Raw genomic sequence first — 13,976 nt, forward strand, 5'->3', positions numbered from 1 at the left:
TGAGATAGACAAAGGTAATGCTGTAGCTGCACAAGCTTCAGCCTTTCATGCTGTTAAGCTTTTTAATGTCTGTGAAGCTGTCCTACTTTTAAAATCCTGGCACAGTTTTTGCAAACTAGCTGTAAATGTTAACAGAGCTTATCAGTATTGTCTTTTTGCTGGAGAAAAGTGAGTTTGTTTATTATAGTATTTGCAGCAATGGTAAGACTGGAAAAATAAACTTAGGGTGTATAATATTTGGGCTCTGAGGTTATTCCTCTTCTGGAGTTCCTAGAACTGCTCCAGCCATTCATATTTTCCATACATTTCACTTGTATGCAAGGAGATGCTTTCACACTGCCAGAAGAGGCAAGAGCCCTAGTGTGGATGTGTGCCAGTTGTATTTCTCAGGAATAAAATGGGAGGTAGAATTAATGCTACTCATCTACCATCTAGTGGTGATCAACCATCATGACTCAAGGGAAATTCAGCTGGTCCTTTCCCTTGACTCCCGACAAACCACTACAGTTTTTATATGAATGTGTGTTCGTTGGGTGGGTAAAAGTTACTGCAGTTTTTAGTTTTAACAGCACATTCTATTATTATCTAACATGCCATTCAAGCTTCCTCTTTATATTATAACATATTTTAGGTTAATTATGAGTGCCTTTCAGTGCTTGCTTCAGTTGCCTAAAATACAGAGTTGTGCACTGGTGGCAGCTCTGGGTTTGTGTAGCGGGCAGGCGGACAGTACGGAGCCCTGCTGAAGATAGAGGAAGTGGTGGCCAGGGGATGGGCCACCTCCCTCTCCTGTGGCACTGCCTGGAGCCCCTGTGTTTGGCAAAACAACTGTGTCTACCCAGATGGTGTAGCTGGATCCAGACCTCTCTTCTGATCTAAAAAGCAAAGTTTTTGGAGGTGGTAGCTGTGAATTGGAAACAGGAGCCAGGCAGGACAGGGTTTACTTCTGCCTTATTATGCAAGGGATATAAACTTTCTTTTTTCCACACATGTTCTTCATCCCATACACAACCCTAAAGCTGACATTCAGAGTGACTACAAAAAAGGGAGACCGATATGGTTTCTCCCTACCATTTCTTTGGAGGATTTCATTGCTCACTTCCTTCTTTAAAGCATACTTCCCTCAGAATGGAGGTAGCTTGGTACCAAAGCTACTTATGCCAGGTGTCTTTTTTAATTGGAATGTATTCAGCCTGTAGGCACTTTTATGAATGTTGCCTACTCACACAGTGAGGTCACTGGGGATTGAACTTTTGACTACAATTCATTTTTAACTCCACCTTACACCTCCACATTACAGAACTGTACCAGCCTAGCAAGTTGTTCCTGTGACAGCCAAGCACTTGATTTGTTCTCAACAATCATTTGAGATGTAGTGCTGAGCCATGCACATCCCACATTTTTTAGACTTTGTCTGAACCTTAAATACACTGTGTTGATGGGCAACTCTGTGCTGTTTCCATGTTTCATGGATCTGCTTTTCTGTATGGATTTCATGTATAAGCCATTATGTATTCCAGTACAGCCACTAAAATCTCTGTGGCTTGGAGACATATTTTGGTACAAAGTTAAGAAGGTGCTCAAATATGTCAGGCTCAAATATGCTCTCTTTTCAGGACTGGCTGCCATAGATGGAAGCAAATGTAGTTTATTCCCTTACCCACTCATCTAGTAGATTAGTCAGCAAATGAAGTCTGTGGAACTTGGTCCATCTCTGTATTTTGCTAAATATTAGTGGAAACTAAATATTTCTACCTTTTATTTCCCTAAAACTGTAAAGCTGACTTTGCAGTATTGACACGAAGGCATGTATCTCTTCTTCAGAATCTATGTGGGTTTTTTTTCTTATGTGATTCAGTCTTAAGATCCTGTCACTTCTGTCGCTTTGTTGGTTTCACCAAAATGCAGGATTTGGACTGGAGGAGGGGAAGTGTTAGGCCTTCTTGGTTCTTGGTTCTGACAGAGGTTGCTTCTCAAGGAAGAGCTAATTAAGTGCAGCCTGAATCCGTGCCTCAGCACTTCTTAAGCTACAGAGGTGTTAGTCACCAAAGCTCATCTGTGACATCCCAGGCTTTGCCAGTGTCTGCTTCATGCCACTGTCATTTATATTCAATATGTTGCTTTTAAATAGAATGAAGAGATGATTAAGTATGAGTTTGTATTTGGAGTGTTTCTTATAGTCTTTCGTGAAGAGCAGCCCCATGTCACTGTAAATAATGAAAACTTAAAGTCTGATTTGGACTAGTGTGTGTCAGCCACTAAGACTGCCTGAACTGTTCTGAATTTGTTACAAAAAAATAAAAATCAAGTTATTTGACATTTCACCTAGTCTTTTGCAAGCTCTTGGAGCACCTGCTATTTAAATTGCCTTGCTGGCATCTGGCTTCACAGTACACCAGACTTTTTATTACTTGAATACCTTATCTGCATGACCATAAGTGAATGATAAATTGAAGAGGTGACTCTGCTGTCATTAGGGTTGACTCACATTGTGCTTGCAGACCTAGACACTTTGTGTTCTAAGACCTGTCTCATTTTTGTTCTTGCCATACAAAACTCACTGGTCCCAACTAATCCACATCATGAAGTCCCCAGTGCTCAGCTGTTGTCAGAGTTGGGCTGATCTGTCCTGTCCAGGTCTCTGGGCTCTGAATATTGAGCACTGAGGGCTTAACTTGGGGGACAGCTTGTGGAGGGGAAGAGGAAGAAGAGCTGTATGAGTGCAAATATGGAGAGGACTTAGCTCTGTCCTCACTGTTCATCCTCCCTATTTCTTGCTTCAGAAAGTGTCCTCACAGTGAAGGACCAAAGGGTGGTGGCTAGATGTAATTACTTTCAATACCCACAGGGAGCAAGCAGCAGTGAGGAGCTGAGGATAATCATCTTCAGTACCTGCCTCAAGTTCCTGAGTGCTGGGAATGAGCAAACTTCTGGGAGCTAGCTGCTTTCAGCTCTCTGAACTCTTCCCTTTGGATTTATTCACCTCTGGTTCATCCACATGCAGTTTAGAGCGTGGCTTAATCAACTTAATGTGTATAACTGAAAATGTGATAAACTGTGAAGGATAATTAGGTAAAGTAAATTAGTGGGGGTAACTTCTTGAACTGGGTTTACTCCTAAGGGGCTTGTGATTTGGAGTGAGGGCTCACCACTCCAATGGCACTCTGGCCTTGCTGGCTACAGGGCCTGGGGACAGAGCAGCAGAGCCCCGTAACAGGCTCTCAACAGCATCTCACAGCAAACTGAGGTTTCAGTTAGACCAAGTGACATTGGATTTGCACTAAACTCTGAGCTGCTCTGCACAAGTCAGGATGTGTTCACACAATGTCCCCACAGTCACTCAGAGAGCGACTTCCAGAAGCACTTGCCCAGAGCTAAACCATAAACCATTGAGAATTGCTACAAACCCAAATTGCAGAATCCGTCACTGAAATAATGCAGAAGGGAGCCCTCAAAGGACACGAATATCTTCCTATTGCAGCAAAAACTCTTTCAACTCGCAGCAGCAGAGCTGTCTGCCATTCAGTACAGCCTGTAATCATTTGTTGCTGTATCCGCTCCTAGGAAGAAGAAAAATAAGGCAGTCATGACAGTAGTCTGAATTCTGGATCAGGTTAAATTTTATACCAAGTAACTCTGCAGTGCTGAATAAAATTGGCCATTCCTGAAAACTGTAGGAAAGTACAGGAGTTACCATCATCCCTGCAAAAATGTTTGTGGATGCTGGGAGAGCTCAGATGGACTCCGCTGCAGTTAGCTGCTCTCTTACTGGATTTGTGGACCTCTGCCTTTCCAGAGTGTCTGTATTTTACTCTGCTGTAGCTGCCCTCTGTCATCTCAGTACTACCCATATGTTGCCCGCCCTGGGATCAGGTGTAATAATAGTAACCCAGAAAGTCGAATGGCACTTCTGGCCATGTGATTTGTTTTTTACATTGAGCAGAGCGTTGAGTTGTCAGCACTGAATATCCATCTCAATTCTAGGCAGCCGAGATGTCAAAATTGAGCAGAGGCAGCTGTAGAGTTTCCTCTGAGCCACCTCTGTTTCCCCTTTCTGGCATCTAGAGGCTGCTGTGCTGCTTGTGGTACTGGGACGCCATGGCAGGGTGGGAGACGGGCCAGGTGCTGGGGGGAACTGAGCATAGCAGCTCAGGCACAGCAGCCTCGCCCCTTCTTCATTCTCTAGGAGATAATAATTTTTAGGCATAGAGTTGCTCCATGCCACTGAAGCTCCGTGAGCTGGAGTTTGTGACTGCTGCTGAGACCTGCCCATGGCAGGGCTTGGGCTTGGGGAGGGATGATAAGGCTTTGCTCTGGAAGGGTGGAGAGAGTAAGGAGCCAGAGGACCTCAGTCTGGAGAGACACTGAAGAGATACAGAGGCCTATGGCTTTTTATGTTTTGCTTTGTTAGCATAAAGTTCCACTTTCAACCTGTGGTTATCATCTGGCTTTTGAGGTTCGTCAGTGGTTATTACAAAAATAGCCTGGAAAAAGTTGCTTCTTTTGCCAAATAAAAGGAAAAATTTTTTTAGACCTGTTACTTGATCTGGGCTTTTCTGAGTCAATTTAGAAAATATTTAGGGATTTCTTTAGGGATTATTGATGCCTATACATCCTCTAAAAGAGGCAGAGGATAGGAATACTCTATAAACTACATGCTTGCTATTCCAGCTGAGATACTGAAGTAAAGAAGGGGCAGTATGAGTGTCACCCAGCCATCCTGAAGTATCAGTCACCAGAAAACTCATGGAAATAGTTTTCTGGTTTTAGCACTCTTGCATTTTTATATGACTGATGAGGTTATTTCTGCAAAGCAAATACATTTCCCTGCAAACTCCTCCCCTCTGCCAGTCAGAAATATGTTAGCTGATTTGGTTTTGGAAATGAGTGAGAGGAGAGGACGAAGGAAATCCTTGAGGCTGAAGAAAAGATTTGAGAGTCACAAGATCTGCTTGTCATTTCCAGTTCAGCCCTATACTTCCTCTGTGACTTACATGATTTAACTGCTTTGCATCTGCTCCTTATCTGTCAACCATGGATATTACAAAGGTGAACTCGCTAACCTTGGTTAGGCATATTGCTGAGAGGGAAAGCTTTTATGCTTTATCGTTGATTACGATAAGCAGGCTTTCAAGGATCAGGTTAAATGAAGCAAACCTACATTAAAAGGCCTTAGAACATAGATGGCTAAATTTTGTTTGGAGTTGTATCTATATCGGCTGATCTTTAAATGCAGTTTTATAGGTGTATTTGTTAGTTAGAACACCACAATTGCTTTGGTGTCAGCAAATCCCAAGAGGAGAATTATATAAATTTTTCCCAATTTCGAAAACTTCCAAACTGAGTGTTTTACCACAGCAGTTTGTGTTGCTAAGAAGGGTTGATTTTACCATGTCCCAAAGCACAGCAATATAATTTTCCTTTATTACAATGCATAGTGTTTCCTGCACCCATTCTAGAAGCTCACACTGATATCGTGCAGCAGTATTACTTTAGGGAGTATCCCTCAGAAGCAGTGCTCTGCAAATTTTTAAACTGTGGATCCACACAATTTTTCTGGGGGGGAGAAGGGGGAAAGAAAAGGCAGATTATGCTCCAAGCAGCTAAAACTTTTGTTAAATGTTGAATATGGTGGTATTACTTTGATTTCTTCTGCTTTACTTGTGTAATTGCATTACACAAGGTGTAATTGCATTCGTTCTTAAGCAGGTTTTTCTTTGCAGTTGTTTCATGGATTGTATTTTCTTGTCTTGCTGACCATCAGTTGAATAGCACTCTGATTCTAGGGATAGATAATCAATGCATTTATATGGGGTGTTCTCAGAGGCTAGTAGCAGAGGAAGTGGAGGGATGTAAAGAAAAAGAATATAGTGCATTTTGCATTTAGAAAGGAATAGATGGAAATTTTCTTCTAGTAAGTGAGTTGGACTGGTTTAATAATTCTGGTTTGTTTGTGACCAAAGATGCAGTCACTGAAGTTGTGCTTTCTTCTACAGTAAAAGCAATCATTTCCATGGTAACTATTGCTGTGATTGTATCACTGTTGGAAATTGTCAGCCTATTGGATCAATAGGGGATCACTGGGCTCTTGTAACACTTTAGTATATTTTTATAAAATCCAGAAATAAATAAATAAATAAATTTTCTCTAGGAACAATAAATAAATTTTCTCTGTATTTATCTGGAGTCTCATAACCTCTGTCTCTTCCACAGTTTGCAAAAAAAAAAAAAAAAAAAAAAAAATTGGTCATGTCCATGAAACATAAAGCAAGCTTTTGATCTCATTTAGTAGTGATGATGAACTTCAACTAATGCTCCCCCACTGTTATTTAGCAAGAAGTGCAAAGGTTGCCTAATATCATGTATGTGGGTGGAGACCTGTTGTCCAGACTTATACTCTAAGTGAATGTGGCAAAATAATTTATGGCCACTAGGTCATGATCATTTAGTTGTTTTTATTTTTGGTGGCTTGTATGAACCAAAAAATAAATTCTGAGATTACTTCTGAGTTCCTAACATTTGGTACTTCCTGTGTTATACAGAAATAATAACTATTTAATAGTCAACAATTATAATATGTTATATAGCTGTCTATATAGCTGTAGTGTAAGAAATTTGTACATTTTTATATAGACCCCTAAATGTACACAGAAATGTATACTCTTGATCAAAATACAAAGATACTTACATGACATACACAAGTACTGTGAGGCTTTTAAGCCTTGACATTTACAGAAGAACATGACTGATTATCCATCATAAGTTTTCGCTGAGAATATGTAGTAACTGTGTTCTGAAACTTCTCGGCCTACTCAGGTTTTCTTTGTAACTTATTCTCAGTCAGAATCATCATCTGTTTAATTTATCACACCTTTTCGTAAATTGCCTTTGGAAATGAATATGCATTTCTTGTAGAGTCATTATTAGATTTTGATTATCTCCTTTCTCTGGATGAGAAATAGGCAGCTGTAGGTAGCAAAACTGCATTTCAGCCAGGCAGCTCAAATATAAACAGATATCAAAACAGGAAGTATTGCAACTTATTATGCAGCTAAGGAAAAAAAAAGGCATAAGAGGGTCCAGGATGCTCTTTCCCCTGGAGACCAACAAGGCTGGGGGTCCTTGTCCAAGAGGCACCTACATGTGACTTCTCAGCAGATTATGAGATAGGGAAAAAACTTTAAGGAGATATGCATCTTCTTACACCTCCATGCTTGTCTATATGTGCATGTTATGAAATATTAATTGTTCAGCATTTAGAACATAAAAATAAAATTTAAAAAATCCAAATAGTTAACTGTAGGGGTTGAAATGCAAATCAGTGGGCAGGAAGTCTCATCAATGTACACAGGCATCAACACATTTATAGAGTGGTGATTTTATTTAGGGAGTTTATTGGCATAAACACATTAAAAAAAAATTACCCAGGCCTTTTTTTCCTTTGCTGTCATAGTGTCAGGCCTCACAAGCATGCCAACAGCAGCAAGCTGATCAGCAACAGGCTGATTGGGTCAGACCTCTAGTTTGGCCTTTCTCTGCAGCAGAGAGCGTGGTCGGGTGTAGGATGAAGGGTTATTCATGGTTGGTGTAACTGCTCCAGCAGAAGTCCTGCCATACAATTTCAGGTACTGGCAGTTTTATGCCTTATCAGTGATAAAAGTTGCATCCACACAAGCACCCCTTTATCAGTACTGTATGGATCAGATCTCGTGCTCCTTGGGCAGGACTCCTTCTGAAGGCAATTTTGGGTGCTGAATTTATCAAAGGTACACAGTAGTCTGAGTAAGAGTTGGAGAACCTGGCTCTAAAGAGTAACCTAAGATTTCAGTGATTAAACACCTGATGCTGATGTTGCTTACCTTGGTATTAATGAGTACAGAGAATGCCAACAACAGTCGTGCCATTAAATGGAACAGGGTTGTACCAGTGCCAAGTTGAGTGAGATCATGATCAAGTTGTTGAAGCTGTTGTGCCTGGATTGGGGAATCAGTCTGGGCCCAGGAACGGGAGACATTTGGTCTGGCTGGGCTCAGATTCGGCGGTGTAGTTGTCTGCCTGGGAGCAACCTGGGAAACCTTCCACTGTACCCTCTTGTGTGGTCAGGGGATCCTGGGGAACACACCATTAACAGCACACCTGAAAGTGGCACCTGAAGTTGAGCTCAACTAAAAATAGCTGTCAAGTGCAGTGAGGGGCAGGTATCAAAGACAGCTGTGCACAGCTGGAAAGCACCTTGTGGGAAAGCTGCACGTTGTTGGAGCAGGAGATGAGGACCAAGTAGGGCTCCCACAGCATTGGGGATCACAACTGTAGTACCATCTACATCTACCTGCGATCCGGCTTGACACCTGATTCCTGCCTGTAGTGCTGCCTGGCTGATCCAGTCTGTAGGCTTGGCTGATGCTCTTGTCTGGGGGCTCAACTTGATTGCCAAAACATAAAAGACCCAGCACTGCTGGAGATGCCCTGACCGGTTCCCCCTCATCCCCAGGCACTGCTTCTGGATGGCCCAGGCCTCCCACAGGTCTTGTGACATACTGCATGATGCATGGCACATGGAGATATTTTAGATTGCTTAGAACATTTGAAATGGCCCTGGGTGCCTATGTTGAGGCAACAAAATTTCATCCCAGATTTTTACAGGCTATGATTACAGCTCTAACATCTAGCTAATGTACAGACACCTTCATTGCATAAGCAAAATTTAGATGTGGGAATCTGGACTTGAATCCTACCCTAAGGGAACAATAACAAATAAAAACGTTAGTCTGACTCAAAGTAAATGTTCATTTTAAATGGTTGTATTTGTAAATATGCTGCTGTCAGGAAAAAGAAAAACAATTGAAATACAATAATTTAACTAATTCGCTATTGTAGGAACTTAGCTGTTCAGATAAATTAATTCATTTGCATCAGTATAAGTAAGCAGAGCTGTTTGTGTTTGCAGTCTCAGAAGAAACCTAACTGAGGATGCAGCCTACAAAACAAGATTAATAATCTTGATTGCTAGCATTGGTGATCCTGTGCTGTTGCTAGACTAGCAGGCGTGAATTTCAGAAAATCCAGTGTGGATTCAGCTTAGCCCTTAACTTCTCAGAAATCTCGAAATGCCTTGAAATTTTTGACCAGCACTTATAATGCATGAGCAAGTGCATGAGATTTTGATTTTCATCCTATACGAAGTGCCATTGTGTATCCTACACGTCTGTAGATGTTACCAGTAAAAATTGTATAACATCAATCTGCTTTCACTGATTCATGAGGAGAAGGTAATCTGAGATCAGTGCTGTTGCACCAGTATAAAGCCAGTCACAGGTGTAATGAAATTGTTTCCTCGGAATTTTTTCATTGATGTCAAGAGTCACACTTATGCTTAAGTGACCGCAGTACTGGAGCCTATGAGTTGTGTGCTGGATATTTTATTCCTACTAGTAAGTGGTCACTCGGTCAGGTCCTGCTTGAGTCGGTCACTTAGAGGAATGTGAGATTATCAGTCTGGTTTCCTCTGATTTTTGGCATGAGAGTATTATGTTTTCTGTTTTATTAGGATTCTTCAGTTCAGTTTATAGATCTAAGCCTAAAAACAAACATCCCTCAGCATTGCTTATTGTACAACAGAGATTAATCTGGCTGTTGTTTGGATCACTACTCTGGAGGTGGAGTGCTGCAGAAGGAGAACAGTCCTCTCTTTGCAAATGTTATTGCTCAAGATAAGGGTGTAAATAGCAGATTAGATGATGACGTGTGACATGTCCTTCCCTCAGTCTAAAAGTACAGGATCATGGGATGAACTTTGCCTGACTGGTTATGCAGAGAGTGTGCTCACATTTGTAGCTCTTATGGACGAGACTTTGCGAAACAAAAACACAAAATGACTCTTATGAACTCCTTTCTCAGTCACTGCATATGTGGAGATCCTTTACCTGTGTCTGATTCTGAGGTAAGAACCTTATTTAACCTGTGATTTTGCTATTCAGACCTCGGAGGGGCTGTGTTTAAGGGACAGCTTTGCTGGAGCTGTGTCAGTGCACTAGTCAGAGAGTGACTCTCTATTGAATTGATTATACTATTAAAACTGATCCTGTGCTAAAATCTGCAGAGAAGCTGAAGCATGCTTGAGTGACAGGTGTCATGCCATAGAAATCAAAATTTATGTAAGTGCTCTATTTAGAATAAATTTCATGCTGTAAGTGAAATAATTGAATGTAGAACAATGTATGACATTGATAATTTTTCATACCTTAATTGCAGTAATCATGTTAAAATATTGACTGTTTAATAACTCTGCTTACTGGTTGAAGTGCATTCATACAATGAAATTTATCTTAAGCTGTCTTTCAAACAAAGAGCAAAATCTGCCTGCTGTATCAGGTGGCCTTCTAAAAAAGGCTCATTAGAGTTGTACTGGCCCAGCAGAAAACAGTAGGTGGGGAAGAAGGTGACATAAGATAAGTCTTCTGTCACAGGCATCTTTGTAAAAGGCTTTTTCTGGGTTCATGTTTGCTTTGAATATGCAATATCTGAAATGCCTTCATCTGGTCTGAAACAGATGAACAAAATGTAGCCAGAGACAGGCAAAGTGATGCCTCTTGTTTTTGGAATATTTATTAGCTTTCAGTTTCTTTTCTATTCTTTATGAAGGAATCAGGAAAAGCCAAGGAAATACCCAGAAATTGGAAATTTGAAGGAGAAGTGAACATAAATTTTAATGTGCAGAATTTTTTTCTGAAAACCTGCAGGGGTTTTGCTAGAAAAATTCATAACAGTATTTTGTGCATGTATTAAAATGTTCCCTCAACAAGTATTTCAGCTGAGGTTATTTTATTTCCAAACTTGTAGTACCAGTGCAATTATGATACTCGTGACTCATCCTGTGAGCCAGATGTGCTGTTAAATAGGAACAACATGCTCGTTTTCCAAGCTTCCTTTCTAAAACCATCAGTTTTTCCTGTATTTGTGTTATAATATATCTCTGATCCTAGTCTGTATGACTTTAACCTCCCAGAACATAAAGGAAGTTAGCTTCTCCCTTCCAAACTGTATGAATTTGCTCACCCAATTCATTCATGGCTGCAGAATCTCTACATCTGACCCAAGTGGGAGTGTGGGAGTGAGCGGGAGGAGGGAGTGTGACTGCCCGATTTGTTATCGGTTACAGTTACATGGGATCTGCAGGCAGTCAAACTGCAGCCTTACTGTTTAATTTCATCACTGATCAGATGTGAAAGAGAGGAGTATCACAGAATGGGGTGGGTTGGAAGGGACCTTAAAGCCCATCTAGATCCAACCCCCCTACCATGGGCAGAGGCATCTTCTACTAGAACAGACTGTTGAATATCAAGGCCATCCAACTTGGCCTTCAACACTGCCAGGGTTGGGACATCCACAACTACTCTGGTCAGCCTGTTCCAGTGCCTCACCACTTTCACGGTCAAGAATTTCTTCATATATCTGATCTAAACCAAACCTTTTTCAGTTTAAAATTGTTACCCCTTGTCCTGTCACTACAAGCCTTGGTAAGAAGTCTAAAAACACAGTATGTTGGTTGAATTATTTTTACTGGTGTTACCTGTAACATCCTACTTTTGCACAGGAACAAGTCCTGTGAGTGCAGAGCTATCTTTCCAAGATATCATTCTGTGAATTCAGTGTTTATGATAGGACCTGTCTGTACTTCTGAGGTAATAGGTGAGTTTTTAGTGTTAGTAGTCATGTGTGCCAAAGAAGTGCTGATGGTTGGGTGTTTACCTTACTCATCACAAGCATCATGATGTCTTTCCTTTGCAAAATTATCTCTTCCTGAATTGTCAGTTGCATTTGTTGTGTTTATGGTAATTCTTTCTGTTTTAGCGATGTTAAGTTGATCTGCCATATGAAAAACTCACAAATTATTAACAGTCAGAAAATTCTGTAGCTTATTTGACTTGTTCACATTTAAAAAGGTTGTTTCTGATGACCACTGGAAGAGATCCACGTCCCAGGATGAAGAAAAGGCAGACTCACAAAAGGTCACGCCCAGGAGATGGGGCTCTGGAAAAAGATCTCGGCCCAGACCTCTCTCAGACTATGGCCAAATGTCGATCAGAAGTTTCTCTATACCAGAAGATGCAGTTGCGGTGGAATCTCAGAAGACAGACTGCATGGATGGAGAAAGTCAGCCAGGACTGTCATCCGTTGGGTCTGTGGTCCAAAGCAACACAGTAGGCTACCACAGAGGGCGAAAAAGAAGACCCATCTCCATAATAGGTGGGGTCAATTTCTATGGAAACGATCCAGTAGGAGAGAGAGAAGGTCTGCTGACACAAGTAAGATAAACAGATGTGCTCTGCAAACTGCAGAAGACCCTTTCGCTTCCTTGTCTATCTTCAGCCTAGAAAATAGAATGGATGCTTCCTTCTCTTCCTTCCCTTTTGTCAAGCTGACATCGTGTACTTACAATACTGCTTTCCTGGTCACTAATTACTTTGTCTTCTTGATAAAAAACAATACAGCATGGAATAAACCTGATACTGACTTTGGGATAATCTTTTCTGTATTGTAAATTAACCTGATTTCTTTCTTGGAATGGTCATTATGTCTCATGTTAGTATATAAGGGCTCATTTGTGTGTAACACAGTTGTGTGTTTAGTTTTCTTAAAGAATGTTGGGCCTGAGCAACAGAGGACTACAATCAAATCTGATAATAACACATTATTTATTGATCCTTTCAAATTATCCAAAAGCAGGTCTGTTCAAAACCTGTGGCATTAGCAGTGGTGTTCAAAATCTTGGTATTGGCATAACAAGGATACTTAAAACCAATGAAGACATTGCTTGAGAAAATTGGTAATAAATTTAGAAATTAATGAAAGAAAGAATCTAAGAAGACTGACAATATGAATAAAATGTCTGGTTATATACTACTAAATTGACTACATGGAACAAAGGTAAAAAAGCAGTAAGAAAGCCTGTAAGAAAGCAGTGTGTAGTTGAGTAGTTCCTGTATACTTATTTGCCATCTCTGTTGGCTTAAATAAACAAGTGAGAAATTAGGAACTTCTGAAAGGTAGAAGTTACTCCTTTTTCCCTAGAGGTAGTTCTAAGCGGGTACAATGTGTAGAGGAATTTACTGTTGTGTTGGTAGTGGTGGCCTTGCACTTGGTTGCAGAGCTTCAGGCTCATGGGCTTTTGTAAGACTGCACTGGTCAGGCGTTCCTTTCCAGGAAAACTGGAGAACTTCTGCCTAAAGTGATTGTGAAGCTGATAAAGCAACAGAAAAAAGGAATAATATTTACATCCTCAAAAAATGTGATTCTGGTGGTTATTAATGGAATTTGAGTCCTCCTAATCTTTCTTATGCCGCTTGATCTCCTACTGGGAAGTTTAGTGGTACTAAAGCGCTGAAACAGTGGCAGGATTTTCAGTCTCCTGTGAAAAGCAATTTGCAACATGAACTTTGTTATTGTATATTACACGTTTTTTCTTTATTAATTCCCTGATGAAAAAATGCATCTTGATCAAAACCTCAAGTGAAGCCAATGAACCTTTTACCGAGGCAAAGGCTTTAGTTTCAAACCCTGTATCATTGGGATATTTCAAAATTAATTTTATTGCTTAACTTGGAGAAAAGAGAAAAATTGTTGTTATAAATTCTAGGCCATCTTACTCAAGGATAATAGATGGATTTCAAGGGATAGTAAATACTCGCTACTCAAATAATCCTTGCTTATGGAAGTGAATTAACACTTTCCAGGCCCTTTATTTACTACTGAAAGCAGATTGATCTCATTTCAAACCTTGTTCACATCAGCTTAATAATGAAGGAACATGCATCAAGCTATCAGCTATTGGAGTTGACTCTTTTCCATGCTCTGATGCTGCCACAAGGGCTTGACTGGTGTTAAGTAAGAAAATTGCTGGATCACTGTGGTCAAGACCAAAATTTTGGAGCATTCCCAACAAGGGCACATTATTAAGCCAAATGATGGCCTTTCTA

General features: G+C 40.6%; 1 protein-coding gene across 6 annotated transcripts in view; it reads left to right on the forward strand.

Annotated features, from left to right (window-relative positions):
* SPATA13 (spermatogenesis associated 13) overlaps positions 1 to 13,976 on the forward strand; it is a 73,819-nt gene that overhangs the window by 32,576 nt on the left and 27,267 nt on the right. For 4 of the 6 annotated variants that reach the window (XM_027677870.1, XM_027677868.1, XM_027677872.1 and 1 more), the window contains exon 3: positions 11,943 to 12,305. The exons of 1 other annotated variant lie outside the window; for it this stretch is intronic. In XM_027677870.1, the coding sequence (XP_027533671.1) occupies positions 11,943 to 12,305 (363 nt within the window). Of the gene's footprint in view, positions 1 to 9,773; positions 9,941 to 11,942; positions 12,306 to 13,976 lie in introns of those variants that run through there. One more of the 6 variants, XM_027677874.1, reaches the window with a different exon arrangement.

Source organism: Neopelma chrysocephalum, unplaced genomic scaffold (genome assembly GCF_003984885.1).
Source record: "Neopelma chrysocephalum unplaced genomic scaffold, ASM398488v2 Primary Assembly neopelma1_43, whole genome shotgun sequence".
Classification (NCBI taxonomy): Eukaryota; Metazoa; Chordata; class Aves; order Passeriformes; family Pipridae; genus Neopelma; species Neopelma chrysocephalum.